Source organism: Schistocerca serialis, chromosome 2 (genome assembly GCF_023864345.2).
Source record: "Schistocerca serialis cubense isolate TAMUIC-IGC-003099 chromosome 2, iqSchSeri2.2, whole genome shotgun sequence".
Classification (NCBI taxonomy): Eukaryota; Metazoa; Arthropoda; class Insecta; order Orthoptera; family Acrididae; genus Schistocerca; species Schistocerca serialis.
The window spans coordinates 1,115,298,367-1,115,322,380 of NC_064639.1; the positions used below are offsets into that span (position 1 = coordinate 1,115,298,367).

The window sequence follows — 24,014 nt, forward strand, 5'->3', positions numbered from 1 at the left end:
GTGACTGTCGGGACTGTTATGTTAGACTGTGATAAATGTTCATAACGTGCCTTAACTATTGGCGTCCATTTCATTCCTCCTTTTTACGTTCATTGGCACTTTGTGACATTTAAATGTGTGAAACGGTGCTAACTTGTCCTACAGTCAACTCGACGATCAAGTCTGTGGTCCATAGTAAGTGATTGTCGCCGGACATGCACACACGGCGCAGCAATTGAGCGCAGTCGCAAAATGATTAACGTGTTCCACGCGAAGATGATGCCGCTACGAACACCCAGGATCTCACACCGTAATCCACAAGTAGCCAACTGCTCACAGGATATTGTTCAGGTAAGCTACGCGTTTGTTTCTTTGAGTGTCGGCGAAATAGTTCGTTTGCAGGCAGCAACTCACACCAAACACTGGACCCCGTGCATGTTTAAAACTTTACTTTCATGAACAAGTCACGGCAGACACACACTCTCAAAATGATTTTCCGTGGATTTCACTAGATTTCACATTTAGAATTTTCATTTTGTAGCTTACAACACTGGATCTCGGCAAGAAATAGACTTACTTATTCTGTATAGTCTGCTTAGAATGATCAACAGCTTTCTTTAGCGTGTAAAATTCTGGCTTTACCCTTTACAGAGACGTTTAATTTGTATCTCAGTACATGATATAAAGGAGAGGAAGCGGCAGTTAGGCCGATCAGGTTTCCTAAATACTCATTACGATACCGGCGCTACAATATTTCAAATTCAGAAATTTGGCATAGCCTAAATCATGCAGGGTCACACGGTACAGCACGAAAAACCGAAAACGCGCTAAAATCACACATGAGCTAAATCAGAACAAAGAAGCTCTCAAACATGGAGCACCACTGGATAATGTACATCCAATCTACTTCACTAAAACCTTTGTCCACTTGACCATCCTGTTTTTTTTTATTCTACATGAAGCTATCTGAATAATATCCTAAATAGGCTCTGAAGTTTCTATTCTAATATTCATATTAATTCATCACATGAAGTTGTAGCAGCCACGAAAGACAATATAACTCTTGCCTCTTACTTTTTCACAGAGTACTGTAGTCACGTATGATTCAGATAAACTGCTGGTCCTGCCACATTCGTTATGTAGTAGTATCATGGAAACAACTAAGTTTTTTCACATACAAATCTTGCTTCTCACCAAAGCCAGTTTCACGATAACTTAAGTAAGAAGGAAGACTCAAATTGCAGAACAAAATTATAAAATACAGAATACATGTTTAGGTATCAGTTTGCTCATTATTCTTTTATACAAACAGTTCCTGAATTGAGTAAAGGCGGTATACTGATGTTAATGGTTTTTCACAGAAAGCAGTAACATATACAGAATCTTTAACCTCTATTTATATTTTATCATTTACAGGTAATAAATAGATTTTTGAAAGATGTCTCTCCTTGAAAACTTTTTGACTAGCTATGTAAGATACCTCTTGAGATCCTGGTTGGCGTATAAACCTTCAATATTTTCTGATGTTGGAAAAGTCAAAAGATAACAGCCAGGATTAGGTATTAACGAATTTATTTGAGCCGGTGTAGAGCAGTTGCCATTTGCTATAGCGTTTGTGCAGAGCAGAATATGCGGAAAAGATCTTAGCATAAGTGTTTCTCCAAAAGTGTGTATTTGGACTAGCCCTTGCTCCTTTTGATTGTGATTAGTTATTTCTTCTAGAGCGATTTCTTTCTTCGGCATACGTGGCGAGGGACTGATCCAGTCATTAGCTTCTTTGTTGTTTGCTGAATAATTCAGTTGGTGTGCCAGGTGTGGAGTAAATTGGCAGGTTATTCACTATCTGTTCAAAAGGTACTATAAACTCTACCCAACATGTATGTTGTATATTTGCATATTTTCGTATAAACTGATCAAATCCCCCAAAAGTATGTGCAACACGGAATGCAACATGTTTGTCAACAGTGGGTATCTAGTGTTTGCGAATTATTCTTATTACAGCACATGCTGCTACTGAGCTTAAGGCATATAATTTAATATACTTGGAGAAAAGATCATAAAAAGCTAGTTCGTATTTAACACTACCTTAGGCAGTCAACGCTGGACTAACTTTATCGACAGATACTAAATGCATTGGATGTGTTGATAGTATTGGGTGTGGCTCAAAATTACAGCATTTGTTTGATGGCTTAGCCTTCTGGCACACGAGACAAGTTTTCACTGTATCTCGACAGATTTGGGAAATAACAGCAGAAGTTCAGTTTCCTCAAGCGTTTAGTAACGCTATAGTTACCCCAAACATAGTGAGTATGCCAAGCTAAAAATTCTCTACATGCGCCAGGGAGACATACACACTAGTTGTTACTATTGACATTGCGTCATTAGAACAACGTGTTATTGTGAACCCTATAATGTTGTTGAATATTCTCAGCTGGGTTGTCTGATAGAAGTGTTTTTACCTTATAACACCTAGGATGTAAATACATCAATGTTCGATGTTGTTACACTTGTCTAAATAATACTGCGTATATTGCGCTTCTTTCATCAGAAGTAATCTGTTACCTTTGGCTTTAGCAGTATGATCAGAAGTTGAGTTACTTCCTGTGAGAGCCGCGATAAGGTTTGAGTGACGTCATTGTTCTTACCTTATACATGCGTTACTTCTAAGTGGTAGCTTTGAAAAAATACCATCCATCTTGCAATTCATGACCGCAGTAACTTACACATTAATATAAAGTCAGGGGCCTGGTGATCGCTGTACAATCCTACATGTTTACCATAAACGTAATAATTGGCTCTGAGCACTATGGGAGTTGCCGGCCGAAGTGGCCGTGCGGTTAAAGGCGCTGCAGTCTGGAACCACAAGACCGCTACGGTCGCAGGTTCGAATCCTGCCTCGGGCATGGATGTTTGTGATGTCCTTAGGTTAGTTAGGTTTAACTAGTTCTAAGTTCTAGGGGACTAATGACCTCAGCAGTTGAGTCCCATAGTGCTCAGAGCCATTTGAACCACTATGGGAGTTAACATCTATGGTCATCAGTCACCTAGAACTTAGAACTACTTAAACCTAACTCACATCACACAACACCCAGTCATTACGAGGCAGAGAAAATCCCTGACCCCGCCGGGAATCGAACCTGGGCGCGGGGAGCGAGAACGCTACCGCGCGACGTAATAATTAAATTCTTAAAAGTCTTAATTTTGCAATCTCACATTGGTATCTGAAACAGGCAGGTTCCCATTCCTGAAAAGGCTGCGTCAGTGGCAATACAAAAGTCTAACCTGGTGTCAGGGTATCATAGGATATCGGAATTGACAAGTGCCCCTTTAATAGCATCAAAATCTGTTTGACAATATCTGACCAAAACCAAACCGCTTTCTTCTTCAGTAAACCCAAGAGAGATAGGCCGTTCAGGAATTGATCGGGCGCTAGACGACGATAGAAAGAACATAAATCATTAAATGCTTTAAACTTCCCTTTAGTGCGTGGTGCAGGAAAATTCTTGATTGCAAGTTATCAGGTTCTATGCGTGATGGGGAAACAATATGACCTAGAACATAATTTCCTCTCCACCAAACTCTGACTTTTGAAAATTTCCACAAAATTCTGTGTAGTAAATCCAGGTGTTTTTCCCATGTGGCAATAACAAATAGAATTTAATCATCATGTACGTTACCTTATCGTTCAAATCAGGGCCAAGCAAGTGTATGGCGCTGTAATAAAGACACCAGAGCTCATATTTAGATCGAAGGGCAAAACTGATAGCACCTGCCAGCGTGAAAAACAGCCATGTATTTTCTAGACTCAACTGATATTAGAATCTAAGTTATCTTCGTACATCGCCAAGCCCTAGTGTTATCAGTATAAATCTTACTCCAGGAAGTCGATGTATCTTCAACAGCTGCACTCATATGCTTGAAAAATAATGCTTTTACTTTTTGACAATGTTTATCAGGTTTAACTGGAACGCATATTCCGTAAACTTCAACCTGTTTGCTCTCGATGCACAAGTAGCACTTATCTTGGGAGAAGACTGTCGCTCCGTCCGCTTCCCTTAAAAATTCAACACCTATGAGACAGCGAACTACAATATACTTTAAAATTAGGAACGGGAGTAAAGTCACTGTATTACGTATTAAAACACCAACTTGAGTTTGCAATTTGACAGACTGCTCCTATTGCCGAGAATTTTTTACCGTGTATATTGGCAATTTGTTTACTTCTTTAATTTCATTAAATAGATTTTGTGACGTGACATTCACAGAGGCACCAGTATCTAGGACAATCGTAGTAGGGGTCGTTCCCACAATAGCATTTATAGTTGCCTGCACAAAAATTTGCATTTAGTTCGGATCTGTATTCTGATCATTGCACAATTCCTTTCTAATACCAGTTCCTTCATTACAGCGCAACATGTTAATGTGACCGCCAACATCGCAGGGCTTAATGCGATGGAAACTAGTTTGTTGAATCTACAAAGCGGAGAGCAGGCGGCGGTTAATTCGTTACTTTAATGATATCCACGCAGTAACCTTGATTTGGCCAACTATTTTCATGCAGCCCGGGTGGCAGGTGACTATGGTATGGATGAGAATGACTTTCATTTCATTGGTTCTAGTTCGCATTGTTTGCATGCCACTAACCATTATTGCTGTTTCTTTAATTTCGTCCACCGTCATTTCCCTGTTGTTATCTCTGTTCATATTCGGTGAGTGATGATCAGACCGTTTCACGTAATACCCGTGTGCCGTCTGCTCTAATGTCACAGGGGGACCGCGTGAGCCATTCGGCCGGCCATAGCTGAATTGGTTCGCGCGTTGCTGGCTCGGTGCCGGAGCGCTATTGTAGCCGTTATTGTTTGTGTTAGCCGTACCGTCTCCGTGTATAAGGTCAATCGAATCTAGAATCCACATAATGTGTTCTATATCGTCTTCCGGTACGTGTTTCACGTATTGTAGTTTGCAGTATCTACTGCCAAGTTTGCCTTAAAAATTCTCGGTTAAGATATTTTTGCGAGACTGGCTCATACCAGTAAAGGGCTTTACTGAAACTACCTTGCTTCGAATGGAATAGTTCTCGGCTGAAAACCTGTTTTCTAAGTTTTTCCCGACGATCTCTTGATAATGTTTCGTCAAAAAGATAGTTAGAATTGTTCAAAAACTTTACAATAGTCATCCGTTTATGTCGCCCGTAGGGTTCCATCTCTTTGTTATATATCCTATCATGAGGCGTGTCATTTCCTGCTTCGACCAGTTTGGCTGCAACTCATCTTTCAAGGCCTTAATGAATTCAATGTGATGTGGAGAATTGTTTTCTGTAACATAAAGGTGAAATTGTCTGTGTTTGAGTAAGTTCCCTTCAAGTTAGATATTGTGCTTCCGGTGCATCGTATTGTACTTTACTCGGTAACAAACCATTAGAAGCCATTTCGTTAGCATACGGCATAAGAACAGTACGATTATCACATTCGTTACGTATTGGGTTTTCAGTCGGTGTTACATGTCGAAATAAACCTTTGACTGCACGTACTGTTATATCTTGCTGCGTGCTACAAATCTGCGTAGTAATCTGGCCGCGCAATTCTGGTAAATCTTTACTTGAAGTTCATTTAATACGTCCGATGTCTGTTTTAACAGATTTACCAGAATTGTCACAATTCTACACGGGGGCGGTGAACGTTCCGCTCACAACTTGTCCGAGTTCAGTATTTAATGTTTGATTGATTTCTGTATCTTTGTTTGTCAGCCACTGATAAAACTCGTCAACAATGACTTTGCACTGATCTTTAAGGGGAGTAAGTATGGTGAAACTGGTCAAGGAGTGACATTTTCCTATTATTATCTCTTAATAATATTTGATCTCTCCTGAGTAACTTAATGCGTCATTGTCGCTAATTCCAAGTGGAGGTGTACTTTCTATCATTTCACAGTTAATGGTGCGAGTGTGGAAAAATCCGGTCTTTCTGCATGTACTTGTTATCTCTGGAACTATTCAACCATCTACAAGGCCGTGGTTTTCAGCTATTTATTCCTTGAATTCATGTTAAGTGGTTGGAGGTAGTGTGTAAACAGAAATGGCAGTATTGCGTGCACACGCATCTTGTGGATTTACTTTGTGTGTGTAGTGTTCTATAGGTGTTAAAGTGTAAACATAGTGGTTTGGTGGACTATTACACGTTCTTATACTTCTTTTCAACATGACGAAAAGAAAGAGTTCTTATTGAAGCGACGTTTCCATGGAAATCAGCATACGACTGAATCTGAATCCGGTGCTGATCCTGAAGTTAGATGTTTCACAGACACACGTAAAAGACACGCCTACTAGTGCTGCGAGGAGGGAATTTGGAAACCATTAGGATTTATTTATTGACAAAGGAGATAATGTAAATAGCTTAGCTTATGTTTTGTTAGATTTGAGTGTGTTAGGTTAAGTTTTACAAGATGCTGTATCATGTAAGGTTTGTGGTGGGCAAATTAGCATCTTTGAGGACACATCTGCAAGGACTGGACTAGATAACAAACTTGTTATTCAGTGCGAAGTTTGCTGGCTCTCTTCGTCAATTTGGACTTCTCGAAAGTGCAGGAATGACTTGATTGAGACCGAAGTTAGCTTCTTGTGAGGAATGAGGTGCATAGGTAAACGATAAACTGCAGCTCAAAGATTATGTGCGACGCTGAACTTGTCAAACCCACCACCCAATCAAGTAAGTACACGCAAGTAATTGGTGAATGTGTCAGATCTGTTGCTGTTGCTTCTATGAAAGCCGCTGTTGAAGAAGCAGTAGAATTAAATAACACGATACTCTTACCTGTGGCAGTTGATCGTACGTGGTAGAAGAGAAGCCACACGTCTAAAAATGCAGCTGCAACTGTCACTAGTGTAGACACAGTAAAATTTTAGACATTGAAGTGCTAACTAGATACTGCTATCAGTGTAGATCAGTTGATGAAAAAAGTGAAAGCCATAAAACAAATTGTGCTAAGAATTTTGAGGGAACTAGTGGGGGTATGGAGGCTACTGCAGTTATTTCTATGTTCAGACGCTCACAGCAGGAAAGAGGTGTGTGCTACACTGAGTACTTGGGGAATGCTGATTCGAAGGCCTTCAAACCAGTCGTGGAAAGCCAACCTTATGGTGAAAAGTATATTTTGAAGATTGATTGTGTGGGCCACATCGAAAAAACGGATGGGAACACGTTTTCGAAAACTGAAGCAGACAAAAGAAAAAGAGGAGTTATCGGATGGAAAGACTCTAAATGGTAATGGAAGACTTACAGACAAAAACATTGATGAACTCCAGCATATTATGGAATGTCAATAAGAAACAGCAATATTATGGAATTTCAGTAAGAAACAACACACATGACCTACAAGGAATGAAAAGAGGTGTGTGGGCTACATTCTTCCACAAATCATCCACTGATCATACACCTATACATGGTCTTTGCGTACCTGGTGCTGGTTCGTGGTGCAAGTACCTCAAAGCTCAGGCAGCGGGAACAGAGGAACAATTTAGGCACAAAAACCGCATACCAAATGCAGTGAGGGAGGTAATTAAGCCAATATATAGAGAGTTAGCTCATCCTGAAGTTCTTTCCAAACATCTCCATGGTCGAACGCAAAACCCGAATGAGTCTTTCAATAATGTCATTTGGACCCGCATACCAAAAAATGTCTTTGTAGGCACGAAAACTCTATGCTTGGGTGTTTTTGATGCTGTGACAACGTTTAATGATGGAAATAAGGGAAGAATTAGGGTACTAGGTGTACTTGGTATCACTCCAGGAGCCCACACACTGCAAGCCTGCCAGCGAATGGATCGATCCAGGATCATGAAAGTGCATTGTGCAGCAGAGGTAATGGCTAAAGAAGCACGAGGCAGGAAAAGAAGGAAGCTTATAGGTATTCAGGATGATCAAGTACACGATCCAGATAATGCTGATTATGGTCCAGGCTGTTTATAATAGCTGGCATGGCCCCATATGTGAGTTAGTAGCCGGCCGCGGTGGTCTAGCGGTTCTAGGCGCGCAGTCCGGAACCGCGCGACTGCTACGGTCGCAGGTTCGAATCCTGCCTCGGGCATGGATGTGTGTGATGTCCTTAGGTTAGTTAGGTTTAAGTAGTTCTAAGTTCTAGGGGACTGATGACCTCAGATGTTAAGTCCCATAGTGCTCAGAGCCATGTGAACCATTTTTTATGTGAGTTAATATCAAATAAAATGTTTAAATTTGACTTCCAGGTCTTATTTTACCTCTTAGTATACTGCATCTGCTGAACCACAAAAACATTTCTACGTGCAACGGTTTTTACTTAGAGAAGGAACAGGGGACCTTTTTTCAAATATGTTGAACATAGTTTTTGAAAAATCATAACTAATTATTTGTCTGTATTTTGTGATCCTGGTTCAGTAATCAGAAACGATTTCAGATCTCTATCTCTCAAAGGTTCTGAGATAATGGGTCATTAATACTGCAAATTTAACACAGTAGGTATAGGACGTACGCACTCTCATTAAACTGTTTTGCCTATTTCGTCCCCACCTCATCGATCGAAATATGTACTTTATTCTCTACTTACCTTTAAACTGTTTTTCCGTTTTCGTGCCCTACTCATCAACTGAAGTATTTACTTTACTTTTAATTATTTTACGATACTGTTTATTCGTTTTTGATTTTTCGTCAAAACTGATATAGCTCACGGAATGTCACGAGAAGCTGTTTTCAGCTGTGACGCGTCACTTGCTAAATTGTTGGACGGCAGAGACAAATAATTAAAATTAGCAGTTGAAGTCACTGGATATTTTCTGTTGTGTATTAAACTCTTAGCTCTTAAAGCCCTTACGTAACTGCTGCAACACTAACATAACCAGAACAGTAAGCTGATAATTAGTCCGCAAATCAGATTCACACCTCTCGTGAAACGTCATCAATCTCAAAGTCTACTTTTCATGTTTGCTTGTCTGCGTGATTTCCACAAATAAGATGTCCATCCAAAATATGTACCTGCGCTTCAGAGCTCGATTCTGGCTGGGACTGAGAACGAGAATTTTCTACGTCATAATGTCAAATTCGTTTTGTTCAGCGTTCAATCAACATTAGTGTTGTGACGTGAAGCCGTTTCCTTAACTTTTCCTATCTTCATCCTAACAAAAGTATTCAATAAATTAATTTTTGAAAATTTTGGAGGACACCAAGACTTAAAATATGTACAGAATGAAGCAGAGAAAAAGTAGTGGCTAGCATAAACAATTTACTTCGGCGCGCACACTATGAAATTTGTCGTTCGTCATTACACGTGAGTTAGGGAAAAGCGGGCATCTTGTGCCACATAGATCGTTAGTTAATTATACGCACAATTAAATTAATAAAGGAAAATTAACATTTATGAAGCAATTATAGGAGAATGACTTAGTGTTATTAGTTGTACGCACTGGAGCAGAAAGCTAGCTGTGCCTAATATCTATACCTGAAGTAGCTATGATGTCGCCTTATCTTCACCACTGGGTTCAAGATTTGATATTTCTTTATTCATCTGCTTCCAGCTATGGTCCTGAAAAAATTAACACTTAAATTCATGGATAAGGTTTTTTTTTAAACAACGTCGATCAGGCGGAATTCCACGAAACATAGAAGCAAACTGTGTAAAATTCTACATGTCCAGACTCGGTTTTGCCATTTGTAATATATCTGCACTGGGTCAGTGTTGATCACTAAAAAATGTTTGCTAATGGAACTTCTGAGAGCAGCAATATTACAAGGAAGAGAAGGCGTTCTGATAAAGGAAATGAAATGAATAGAACATTGTGTTTAAAAATCGGAATAGCTCCGTAACCACGTTCAAACTTGTGACGCCCCGATTCCTAGAACGTTGCTCTTTCGTTCATTATTCAGTCAGTTTATGGTCATTTCGCCTTGGCAGTCCCCTGCCGGAGATCCGAATGGAGACTATTCCGGAATCTTTTGTGAATGGAGAGATAATCATGATGCTTTTTCAACTACAGGCCTCATGTCGCGTGGATACACGTTGTGTGCCTTAATGCAACTGTTTCCACTGACTTCTGTATCCTCATGCAATTGATCATTGCTAATTTCTCCGCCTTTTGGTGGCAATTTTGCCACCCCAATGGCAAGAGAATGCACCTGAACCTCTGTTCACCCTATTTGACATGGCCGTTGGCAGAATGAGGGTGACTTACAATGCCAGAAGTCTTCGGTCCCCACTGCAGATGACTTTTATTCAAAATTTAAGCAGTTTCATAGTTCAGTCCTGGGACCAAGGACTGTTAACTCGTCAAAGACGCTATCGCTAGACGACACGTGCAAAATATGAAACTAATATCCAGATAATTTATCACAGGCTTTGACTTCGAATAAGCAGCAAAGGACCCTCAAGGGTCTACAGATACATTGTGACGTTTTTCCAAACAGGAGGTGATATTCTTGAATGCATATTAAACTGTCTGTTTTCTCAAGGCAATCCGATACTGAGCGCTCCTAAAATTATTAAATTGGTGAAAACACCGGCAATAGAGGCGTTACATGAAATCCCCAGTACACGTGCAAGGTTCATTATGTGATAATGTTAATATTTGCCGCTATATATCTGATACGTTTTTCAGTTTACCGTCTTCCCTACGCGAAGTCTAAGGTTTTTGATCTCTCAGAGTACTTATAAATTCCAAGGAATAATTGTAACTTTCAGTTACATAAATATTTTGAAACAAATAAAAGTTAGCGGCGTAAGTTATTACTGAAACCAATAATCACTATTCCATACTACCACACAGCTATTTTCAAACGCCCGAAAAGAACTACATAAATGCTTTAATGCAATCAAATAGTGGCCTTGTTGAACACCATTACTAGAGTTGTAACTTCCTTTTGTAAAACAATTCAAATATGTTGCCTTTAATATCCTCTTACTGTAATTTTCTAATAACGTTACTATCTTTACTTAATTACTTAAATCACTTCATAAATGAGATCACATATTAATTCCTCTTTAAACAGTAATATAATGTTATACCAATAAATGTAAATTATACTAATTTATCATACACAACATCACTTTAGTGCAATGGTTATCTTTGATTCGTGAAGAATATGTGATACGCAATGAGTTATTAGTCCTTCACGCACATGCAGTATAATCTCCGGGTGAATCTGGTCAGTAAACACATTACAACTCCTTCCCTTCAGATTCTCCACCAGTGGTGCTTTTATATCAGTCCCAGAATAGTTTTGAGCCTAGGTCAGGGACATTCCTCTGACTGCCTTAGTTTTCTGTCTTCATATCACAGTCTTGCACTTCTCCTTCAGTGTAAAAATAATCAACTTTATCAGGAGCTCCCATTTTTCCAGTACAGGTTTTTGCTGTTAATCTTACCATCACCGTTACTAGAGTCGCCTTCCTGTTAATTGGTTGAAAAATCCGTCCTGATCTCTATTACTACTGTTACAACAAACTCCAGTACCAATTTCTAACTGTTTTAATTATGTAGTTCTCCCCTAATGATATGCTTTCTTTTAAGCCATTTAAATGATCTAAATAATCAAGCAATCCTTGAATGTTTCAGAAGTTTCTAATATTTGCTTTCTCTTACAGAATAGAGTAGCTAACGCACTAACAACTGTACAAGTTACTTAGATGTATAGTGTTATCCAAGTATTTGGCTACATTCGTGTACCTATCAAAATGCAGCTTGAGACCCCATTTTTTATTATACTGTCCCACACACATAATCACTAAACGTAATTTTATTGTGCACATTATGACCAAAAGTAGTTCTTCAAAGACGGATGGAATTCATCAAATATTTTACGATTTCAAAGGAACAAAAATCCCCAGAGTGCTGCATCACCTCTCAAATAGCATGGAACAAATCTAATCTTACGGTCCTCCACACCACCCTTTGGGGATAATTCCTTGTAGAAATATACGAACATTGCGGGATGTAGATCCCCATCAGGACCATAAGGAACAAAATTATTTGAATTACATGACACTTCTCCTTTAACCCAGGTAATTCCATTCGACCATAGTTATTAAGGTAATAACTTCTAAAGAAGATATACCAGTTTCTACTATCCTTACTGTTTCTTTACGTTCTGTCTGTATCTTCTGAGTTTGAATAAAATAGATTTTTACACTACATTTATTTTCCACTGCTCAGTCGCATCATATTTCATGTAACTTGAATTATTAAAGTTTCAGTTACTTCATGTTCGTTCTTACAAGTTCTTCACATGTTACCATTATTTAAGAAACATTATTCCAGTCAAACGGGTTACTTTATCTTGTTATTTCTTCATTTCAGCTATGACAGCAGACGTGTCTGCAGTTAAACTGTTATCCTCCTCTTTAACTCCGTCATAAATTTAAGAAAATTTTATCTACAACGGGAGTAAAATTAAAACAGCAAGACTTGTTCTAGGTTAACAGTTACAGCTGTAATACTGAATATCAGAGTAAACAGTTCAGCTGAAGCGGAAAGGGGTAATCAGACAAGCAGGACAGACAAATATAGGTACAAGGAGGTTAACTGCGAAGAAACCTTGGGTATTAGAAGAAAAACTTCCGTTGAGTGATGAATGAATGAATGAAGGTCAGAAAGGTACAGCAATAAATAATAATTAAAAAATGTTTGTCACATAGAAATGAAATAAACTGTAAGTCCATGGAAGCCGAGTGGAAATGGCTGCAATAAAATTTCGGAAAAATTAGGAAAGAAACGGTCGTACGAAAAGAAAAGTCAAAGAAACCTTAGGTGTCAACATTAAGAGTGCCAGAGGAATTCCGCTCCTAGATGCGTAGGAGACGGTGGCCAGGTAGAAAGAATGCACTGAAAACCGTTACAACGGAGAGGAGCAGTCAAACGATGTGTTAAAGGAAGACTTGGGAATTGGTGTGAGAGACTTAGGTGCTCTAGTTTTATAGTCAAAAAGAGATTTGGAAGAATATCGATTAGATAAGCGGAAGGCATAGATAATATTACTCGGGAATTTGTAAAATATTTTTTGGAACTGGCTACGAAATTACTACTAAAATTGATTTGTAGAGTGTATGAGATATATCATCAGAATTCCGAGGAAATATGATTCACACAATTCTGAATATAGCAAGCGTGGATAAGTTTATGAATCACATTGTTACCCTAAAAGTTGACACATACTAGCGGTTGGGAAGTACCTTTAAATCCATTACAGGAATGTACATTGCTAAACAGCTAAAACGGAACCCTTTGCTACACGCAGGGTACGTATCTGACGGTATCCAAGGGCTACAAAAATTCGATTCTTAATATTTCGCGTGATTATTGACCGAAATTAAAAATTTTAAATCCTGTGATAATTTAGTCATTAATAGATGAAATCTTATGTTAAAAGTTCAACACAGTAAGACAGGTACTATAGTTGGAAACTGTGTGTTTTGCCCTGAGGCAGCGCAAAACTGATGGCACGCAAATATTGAGCACATACTCGTCCAGTATTTGATAATGACAACGCTTAGCGACCTCTGACAAATTTACTCGTAGTTTAATACTTCACAAAAAAAAAAAATATCTTGCGGACCCTCCCCTCTCCTCTGTACAAAATGAAGAAAGGATAAAAATACATCCCTTACCAGAATTTCGCTATTCATGCATTGCAGTGCAGCTTCAGCATCAAGGCATGACGTGGTAATATATACTTCTTTCCTACCGTCTTTATTCGTAACACGATTTGCTGACAGTATTCACATATACCACTGATTTACCTACAAAATTATTGTCTGACGCATAGTTCGTGACATATGACGTCTTAAACATTTAGATGCCTGAAAAACTAGCTTTCGCTTATGCGAAAATTACCCAGACTGTATTCATCTAGTGTTTCATACTGAGAGCAGGTAGCGACTTCCAACAGTCTTTAAGCCTTACTTCAAACCATTCCACTGAGCTAAGTGGCGCAGTGGTCAGCACGCTGGACTCGCATTCGGTAGGACGACGATTCAAACCTACTTCCGGCCATTGAGGTTTAGGTTTACCGGGATTTCGACAAATCGTCCCTGGCTAATGCTGGAATGCTTCCTTTGAAAGGGCGCAGTCGATTTCCTTCCCCATCCTTGACATGAACCGATCCTGTGCTCCAGTGGTGTTGACAGAACGTTAAACACAGTCTTCCTACCTACAAACGGTTGATGCGCTTTTTTCTCGCTTACGGGGTTAAAGTCAAATGCTTAACACATTAACTCAGTTGTAAAGTAATGAAACATTTTAAACTGTTTTCTACACGAGAGTTCAATTCTTTAGAGAATCGGTGGTTTACTGGTATTACAAAACTGGTGAATATCAGTCTTTGCTGCTTTAGCAACCATTGTTGTTGAACAGAGGGGAGACCCTCATTTCTGATAGCCACAGAGGTGGTAGAAGTCGTGAACGATTTGCAGATGGTGAGATGGTCTATTACATAAAAGGCGTTACGGGGCAGTGTAACAGAAATTAATGCTCGTTATCTCAGTTAGTCTGCAGCTCGTGTCTAGTCGCTAGCGTTGCTGCCTCTGGATGGCTGGCTCTGAGCACTATGCGACTTAACTGCTGAGGTCATCAGTCGCCTAGAACTTAGAACTAATTAAACCTAACTGACCTAACGACATCACACACATCCATGTCCGAGGCAGGATTCGAACCTGCGACCGTAGCGGTCACGCGGTTCCAGACTGAAGCGCCTAGAACCGCACGGCCACATGGGCCGGCGCTGCCTCTGGATCATGGGGTCCCGGGTTCGATTTCCGTCCGGGCTGGGGATGTTCTCTGCCTGGGGACCGAGTGTCTGTGTTGTCCTGATCACCAGCATCATTCGTGACAGTGTCTAGCTTGGACTGTGTAAAAATTGGGACTTTGTACGGGCGCTGATAACCGCGCAGTTGAGCGCACCACAAATCAAAACATCATCATTCTATTACAGCCAGCCATAGTGACGTATTGCAGGGCACTCTTACACCAGGCGACCTAGGATTTGCGAACTCGCTTGACAGGACCAGATGTGAAGATCATTCGCCACGTCTCTACCAACTTCTCAGACATTATGTAAGCCTTTTACACAATATTACTTTTTTTATCTCCGCTCAACGTCGAGCGACTTATCAAAAATCTTATGCTTGAAAATGGCACAAAGGCCGAAATTACAATTGTAAAATAAAACAGTAGCAGCTAAAAGCAAGATGATATCATTCAAAAAATGTTTACAAGCTGTGGACGCAGATTACAAGAAAATAATTATGCAAGTCATTGTAGGGAGTATTAAAGTCTGCCTCAGTTAGCGTTTTGGTATGTAGTACCAATAGCTCCGTTTCATCGGATTGGATCTGACAATTTGGGGAGGTTTACAAAGATGACATGTAGTAATATGTGGTTAATCGTTTGCACTGACTACTCCACTCTCTATCCTATTATCAAATCTGTACCGAATGCTGGATCTTCAGATATCTACAGGTACCGTCTAGAAGAAGTAATTTTTTAACATTGAGCATCACTTGTAAAGGTCCCAGATCGAGGGAAGAATTTGCACTCAAGATTGATGTTGGATATAATTTCAAGACGGAACAAGATGGCTTGAGGCAACGTTATTAACACTTGGGGCATTTGCTCTCAATGTACTTCAGCGCTGAACAAAGAGAGTGGGATGCGATATTACATGCAGTCACTTTTGCATACAACATAGTAATACAGGACACGTCAGCTTTCACTTTTATATTTTGTTACCGTTTTAACACAGCGGTGCTCTAGATGATTACATCAAACACCTCATCACCAGAACTTCAGAACAAGACAGCTGGCACGAACGTGGAGCTTAGCTGCTCAGAATGACCTGAAGGGTCGCCTCTGGCGGCCGGCCGTTAGTACGACAATTTTACTCCCTTCATAAATAATAATGATAGGAGAATGTACGAAATATATTGCTGAGCGGCTGGACGTAATCACAAGTATGGGGACCTACCGGCTACCAGATTTCTCCTGATGGTGACTGTAGACACAAGAGACGCTTATTACTCGTACTTGGCAGAAAGGCAATGTCCAACCTTGATAGCGTTTTAGGAGTAGAGGTGTAAGTTTAACAACACAGACTAGTAGGCGAAGAGCTGTCGTCTTTCCAGTCGCCTTGTGTCGGATGTGAAACCTTGGACATAAGAAAGGCTGAATGCCGTAGACTAGACTCCTTTGAACTGTGGTACGGAAGAAATGATGAGAGTTGTATGGACCGCAAAGGGAGGGAGTAGGTCAATATTGCAGCGAATAAAACCTCATTCCTCCTCCGAAAATCTAGTACTAAAACAAAAACTGACCTACTATGGGCACATAATGAGAAGAAATGATTCTCCAGAAATGACGCCACCGGTGGGGAAGAGCGAAAGCACAAGGAGAAGATGGCGGCAAAGAAAGAGCTGGATAGCTGGCATTACAGAAGTATTGAATACCAACCTGGGAAATCTGCGGAAAAAAGCGCATTACAGAAGAAATTGACGGGCTTTAGTTCATGGGATCACGGAAAGTCGCAATCGACTAAGCGAACAGACAGAGAGTGAGAAAGAAAGAGAGAGAGAGAGAGAGAAAATTGTTGTTAAAGGATTCTAAAAGGAGATTTTTTTTAAATACGATATGCATTGCCTGGAAGCGCTGGAGCACACAAAAGTAGCTGTACAGGACCACGCGTGTGGCGATACGAGACTAAATATTCCAGCAGCCGTGAGCCGACAGGACGGCACTTCCGTCATGAAAACACTTTGAAATTAACTTATGAGTAATTAGTCTTGCGTTTATACAGCCCATTGACTGACACTACTCTCCTCTTGCCGCAGGCCAAGATTCTTATTGTAGTAAATGTTAATGTTGAGTATACAGATTGTTGTGAGTATAGGAGAAGATATTTTCATTGGTGTAGAGGGCAATGAACTGAACAATATTATATCAAACTTCCTGGCAGATTAAAACCGTGTGCCCCACCGAGACTCGAACTCGGACCTTTGCTTTCGCGGGCAAGTGCTCTACCATCCGAGCTACCGAAGCATGACTCAGGCCCGGTCCAACCAGGTTTACTTCAGGCAGTCTCGGTCGGGCACACAGTTTTAATCTGCCAGGAAGTTTCATATCAGCGCACACTCCGCGGCAGAGTGAAAATGTCATTCTGGAATATTATATCAGTTTCTACATCTTCTGCACATCGGATAGTACCTCCAAGTACATGTGGCAAGATCAGTCCATTAATTATTATTTTTCCCTGGCAGCAGGTCAACTGTTGAAATGTGGGCGCACTGGAAACAGAACAGTTATTCTATACAGAAAGGCGTAGTCCATTTAGGGCAGATTGTATAAAGCATTTAACTTTAGGTTAAGGCAGAAAATGATCTCAGCTAAAAATTAACCTGGGAATCTGCATTGTATAAACGTTAATCCAAGATTATTTCGCAGTGAAGTCGGATCATACTTGACCGGCGAAAATTCGTAGCTTAAAGTCAGGTTCAGCAATAATCGTCAGTTTCTACTGTAGTGCCATTACGAAACATCGCTTTTGTTTTTAGCAAATACAAATCGAAACAATAAAAAATTTGTTATTAAGCTCATGCTCGAAATACTTTGTTTCGATTTGGAGGGTTAGGTTTAGGAAATTACTGGCTACCGTGTGTACGTGAAGATTAATCTTATAGCAGATCCTCGGGGATTAGGTCAAAGGCTTTTTAGAGACATTAAGCAGCAGAGTACGAAAGGAAAATTAGAAATATTTGCAGCAGATAGTTATGTATAGGAATTTTGACAGCAGCCAATAACGATTAACCATCCCTTATATATGTTCACTCTCTCGGGTCGAGTAGCAGTAACTATGCAAATACGTATTAAATTTATAACTACCGAACACGTCTTTAAACTGCTATGACTATTCCACGAACGTTAGTAAATAGCACATAAGCAAGTATGTTGAAATACCCTAACATCAGAGCACTGTTCTACCTATTTCGATGGTTGCTTCGTGGACTGTCAAGTTCGAAACCATGTCTGTGTTCACAAACATTTGCTTTTCCCGTTTGTTACTTCTTTCTCTAGTGCGCTGGTCATAAAGATAATTAAAACAACATTATCAGCCATTTCATTCCATATCGTACTATACTTCCCGTTTTCCGAGCGTTCTGGACCACCGTTGGGCAAAATTCTGTGTACAACAACGCTACACGATGTGAATTACATTGTTTTCTTTCGTTTATTTGTCAGCTATCTGAGTATTCAGAAGTGTCCACATTTTCATAGCACATTTCCAAACTCTTTCTATCACGATCTGCCCGATGTTACGAGAATTCAAGTCAACAGCAACTTCTCTCCATGTGATTACTTTGTTGACCGCTGGAACTTTATCTGCACTTTTTCTGGCTCAACACAATTCCAAGCAGGAAATATTTCTCGTAAAGAGAAAATTTTAAGGATCGTTCGCTTTTCTGTTTACATGCTTCCAAGCTGACAGCACGAACCTTCGATCATAAATACTGTGTATCTATGATGTACGACAAATATCTGCAGTCGAAGCGCAGTAATCGTGTCGATAGCCGATTTCTGCTTTGTTGCCAAACATATTACGTGCTACCTGAGCTCACATCTAAACTTGCTTCGGTGGATCCAAGCTTAGCGTTTTACAATACGTCTGAGTACCGAGCACAGTTCAGCTTCTAATCTAACGTCAAATTTGATCTCCAGTCAGCGACGCTTATACAGTTGGCCGTGAAGTGGTGCAGTTACAAACGCGCAGAAAACATCAAGAGGCAAATAATGTGACTTGTTTGCAAGAAAACTGTTAGTTGCTGAGAAAAGTAAGTAACACATTGAAGCTGGCTACATAGTAAGATACCAGTGACCGCAATATCTGTACTTATATCCGTAACATCCCGCGTGTTACAGGAATCTCAGAGGCTGCGCAGTACGTGCACTATGAAACGTTCAGAATATACGCGTATTAAAATGGTGTTACAGCAGTCATCTTCGTTCTCATTGGTAGCTACAAGAAGTTTTTGTGAAAGTGTTGCTGTGCACTTGCTGGAATGAAGTTTAAAAGAAGTTTTATTTCGCTGCAGAAAACAATAATTACGAGAATAGAACAGAACTTTTACTTTACGCAAACTTTAGATTGCCTGTATGCAACAAAGACGTGGAAAAGCATAGAGACGCAACACCGTGACCAAACTTAAGCAACCCTTTTCCGTATTTTCGGAAGTTCAAAGGAGATATAGGAGGGAGGCAGATAATCCATCAAATAGCTGCGACATCATTTACTACTCTCAATGATTATCAGTTACAGCCATAAACGAAATTACCCGCAATAATGAAAGGTGAACGCTTGACATTCATCGTTTTTCTGTAATTACTGTGACACATACATACAAATATTCCAGTCCGAACAAACTATTGCGTGACATTCAGAATAACAAGACGTGCTATGGAAAATTACGTTTCGGATTGGTCTTTGTTTGATTTAACACATCCGTCAATATAACTAACACAAATCTAATGCAAGGTAAAATTGTAAATCTCTTGGATGTATGTGCAAGCCATTTTTCAGAATGTTTGTGTAATACACAGCTTCCGGAGTAAATCTCTTCGGTATAAGTGTGATCCACAAGCCATTTTTCAGAATGTACGTGTAATCCACAACTTCCGGAGTGAGTCTGTTTGATATATGTGTAGTCCGCGACTTCCGGAGTGCAGGGTTAGGGAAAAAGTTGGTATCTTGGTCGCCATAATGCGAAAGTGTTCGTCCCGCGGGGTGTAGCTATGCTCGCGCTAATGTAGAGGCGCCTGATTTGTTAACTTGCGACTGCTGAGAGCACGGTAGGAATGGACACGTGGAACAAGCTGCAACTTTAACTATTGCCTGCCATTAGTTATCCCTGGCTCAGGAGATAAGTGTTGGTTCTCATCCAGCAACAACAGCAGCTAGCACTGTCGCTGGCTACATTCGTCGTCGTCCGCATAGCTACAACATCCTGACCAGAATATAACTAATATTTTTCAGGCGTTACAAATTTTGACTAAATTTCTTCAATAATAGTCTGCGATACTTAAAACTTGTAGGGCACCTGTGTTTTCATTGTCCTCAAACATTTTTACGAGGTAGAGTTCTTTTCCTTTCCATACAATCACCGAGTGTCGCACAAATATGATAACTGATTAACTATTTTGTTTCTTTGCTAATGACGAGTTTCAGACTAAATTTTACTGCCTCAGTAACTGTTCATTTTTATGTTGGATAACAGAGCCTTAACGAATTTGCAATTCTGAATATTAACTTCAATCAAAGTAACGTAAACTTTTACGGGAAAACTGAAACCTAAAGATACAGCACAAATTAAGAGTGCGCAATTTCATTTATTCAGTATGTAGCTTAGCGAGTGGCTTCTGCCGGCTTGGTATGTACTTTCTTGTTCTTTCTTAAAAGTACAATCATTTGCTTGAAGTAAATTCAATCGAACCTTTCAATAATAAAAAGTAAATTGCTTGCCTTTTTCCAAATGTGGCGTTAAGTCACACTGAGGTTACCAAAACTCATACAATCAGTCATTTATTTAACCAGCAATTTCATTTAACTTGGCTTTCAAAATTTAATATTTCAGATTATGTAACCGCAAACTCAGTGCTTACTGGTGGATTCATTTATTCTCTCGTGAACTGTTGTGTTGTGGAAAAGCATGACAACCTTCTGTTAGCACGCCAGTGATTATTTGCTTAATTTTCTTTGCCATTACCTTTCTTAAGATTCTGCATATTCGTTACCATAGTGGGCTGGCGACCGTTTAATTATCCTTTTTTGTTAATCAGAATTTTTGTGTTAAATATTGCGTAGTACCTCTTTTCCCCTCTGTGGTTCCGAAGCGATTACACTAAATTCCAACCATTTGAAAATTATTATCAGTATTTAGCATAGGTTCTTCTTTCAGCAGGGTCTGTTGTACACTTTCCTCTTAATAACTGTCATTATTTTCCTTCGGTAACGTTGGCCTTACCCACTGTAAATAGTCATTAGGCATACGCGATCACAGTCAATTATAATCACAACCCAGTAGGCCAATTACGAAGGGCGAGGTTACAGTAGCATATGGTTAAATTTGTGATTGAAATAGATATATAGACTGTGAGTTATATGGATGAAACACGTGATCTACGACTCGCGGATCAGGTACATTACTACCTAAGGCACCCATCCAGCTGAAAATACAACGAAGTTTTTGGATTCTCCTAAGTTAATGAAGTTAATACTGAAGACAACGCCTAAATAAAATAGCTTTTACCTGAATTAGTTTATCACATGCTCGTTATGTACATCAGAACCTGGCAAAATGACTACGACCTTCTGTGTGTAGTTCATACATTCTAATGTGAAAGCACACTCCATCTATAATTTCAAGAAAGCAACAAAAAGAATTGTTGGAGCGATGCCAATTGCAAATGACAAAAACTGGACCACTTACGTGACAATAGTCACACAAAAAAGACGTAGTTCACCAATCCTTCCATCCAACAACTAAGTTTTCTTTCTCAACACTAACTCACGAACTGGGGATACCAAAGTTTCCGAAATGTTTACAAAGTATAAAGCAAGCCTTTCTCAGATTTCTCCATCGTCACAAAATTTTATAAATATCATATGGTTAAGGCCTACGCCACGGAGCTTTGATGAAACAAGCTTTATTACATACGTAAACGCATACATCAATGTACATAAAACACAGCACAGTTACACAACATACGCAAAAATATGCACGTAAATCTTCAATACGTTCGCTCAATTGTGCTCTGAGCGCACAGCAACACGGTTCCAAAATGAGGTTCATCAACTGCGTGGCTTATAAAACCGTACACGAACTTTATCTTTCAAAACTACCGCAGAAAGACTTTCACCGCCCGGAACTGTGAATGACGTGCCACATCCTCTACGTGCATTCTCCAACTCTTTAGTAGGAAATAAATCAAACTAAAACGCAGTCAGATCAGCATACACGACTCATTACTAATATTTCAATAGAATTAACCGCTGCGCGTGACTCTGGGGATTTAATTTTAGACTCCTATTGCCGGTAGTCTCACGTGGACTGTACTTTCACATTCTTTGTGCGTCCAGGATCGAAAGTGTGGGCAGATGAGCAGACTGAGCAAAGTGCACTTTAATCGCCTCCCCATAGCTAGAAGGCCACAGGATTGTGAACTTTGAAACACCAAACGCCAAACACCACCCAAAAGAACTACAACCACGGCGCTCTAGCTCGGATTTTCGCTTCTGTGCGGAATGTTGGGCTGTTGCGACATTCATAGTCCTACGTACAGAATCCTACATCACTTATCTGACGTCACATACGACGTTGGAGTTGGTGATCCCACATCCACGAGACAACGCCACGGAGACATCTTCCATGTTCGTATTAAATGCGTGTAACACACTAGAGTAAACAGTTTTTTGTTTGATAACACACAATTTAGTAATGAAAATACACTGTGAGTACATTTATCTAGCACGTCCTACCGCAGGACAGGAAACCGTTCGAAAATGGCGTTCACGAGATGAAATGCAACTTTTTGCGATACGTTCTCACCACTCGACTCTTGCACAAGTGCCACCAGATTTTCTAATGATAAACGTGGCCAACAAAGAAGAGAACATAACATAAGCGTGGTATTGAAAAACGATTATGTAGCTTCGCCTGGGACAAAGTGAAGGTATGATGAGGTACGATCGACTCATCAATCGTCCTGGAGGTCGTTGTGGTTAATCAAAGTGTAAACTTTAGCTCTAAGATATATTCGAATACATTCACAAGAATTGTATCATATTATACTCGGCATTTCACGATGTAATATCTTTGAAAATCTCGTCTTTCTAGCATTCAATAAACAGGTTTGGCAATACCTCTTATTTTCTCTGTTTCTGCTCTTGAAAGCGCACTGTAATCTGCTACTGTTTCCTCCAACTGGTCATTCATAAACATCTGCGAACTTTTCTGATGCATCCAAGCGTAATCTCTTATGGACTACTGTCTTTCTTTAATACGAGTGTAATTTAAGAGAGTGCTGACAACTATACTGTCCATCCATATATTAACTCGCTTCTTTGAATTGTGTCAGAAATTTTCACACTTTCTAATAGCTCCTCAAAAACAAAGTTGATGCGAGATAAGCTGTTTTCAGGGCAACTAATATTCATACAAATCAGTTTTCTATTGTACTCGTCGAGATATTTCAAAGATTCCCTTAAAGCATCTAATAAGAGTGTTAACTCTATTTTCAATGAGTTACTTGTCATTCATGTCACGAGAGAAGTAGCTAATAAGTCTCTGACCCCAGTTTTGATATAAAATTGATATAAACTGATATGCAAATTAATTAAATTGATCAATAAATTGCCGGCGGGAGTGCCCGAGCGGTTCTAGGCGCTACAGTCTGGAACCGCGCGACCGCTACGGTCGCAGATTCGAATCGTGCCTCGGGCGTAGATGTGTGTGATGTCCTTACGTTAGATAAGTTTACGTAGTTCTTAGTTCTACAGGACTGATGACCTCAGAATTTAAGTCCCATAGTGCTCAGAGCCATTTGAACCATTTTTTTGTTCAATAAATTACTTCCGCCATCACAAACGCACCCACCCCCACCCCTGCACTCCTGGATGTCATCATGAGTTTTCCTCAGCCCGCACGTGGGTCCCGCCCACGGTAAGTCTACACAATCGTGCTAATTCCTGTGTCTTGGCTGGCTTAAGTGTTAGAAGTGCCTGCCTAGTAAGCAGGAGATCCCAGGTTCGAAACCCGTTGAGCCGACATTTTAAACTCTTCTTGTTCATTTCTATCAACCTCCCGTACAGAGCTGATGTTTGCAATTGATTGAAATTTCATTTTCTTTTAGTTTATGAACAAAGTAGCTATAGTTCTATGTTCGACTGCAGGATGCAACTCGCATCTAAGTATTTTGCTACATCCAACGAAATACACCACCGCCGATTACATTCAGAGCTCAGGCTATACACCCCCTATAC

At 39.9% G+C, this 24,014-nt stretch overlaps 1 protein-coding gene across 1 annotated transcript in view; it reads left to right on the forward strand.

The window, feature by feature from the left end:
* The first annotated feature begins 255 nt into the window (after nt 1–255).
* The window catches only part of LOC126456651 (metaxin-2-like), a 189,023-nt gene continuing 165,264 nt past the window's right edge, over nt 256–24,014 (forward strand). Inside the window, exon 1 of the mRNA XM_050092395.1 lies at nt 256–330. Coding sequence (XP_049948352.1) covers nt 256–330 — 75 coding nt within the window. The remainder of the gene's footprint in view (nt 331–24,014) is intronic.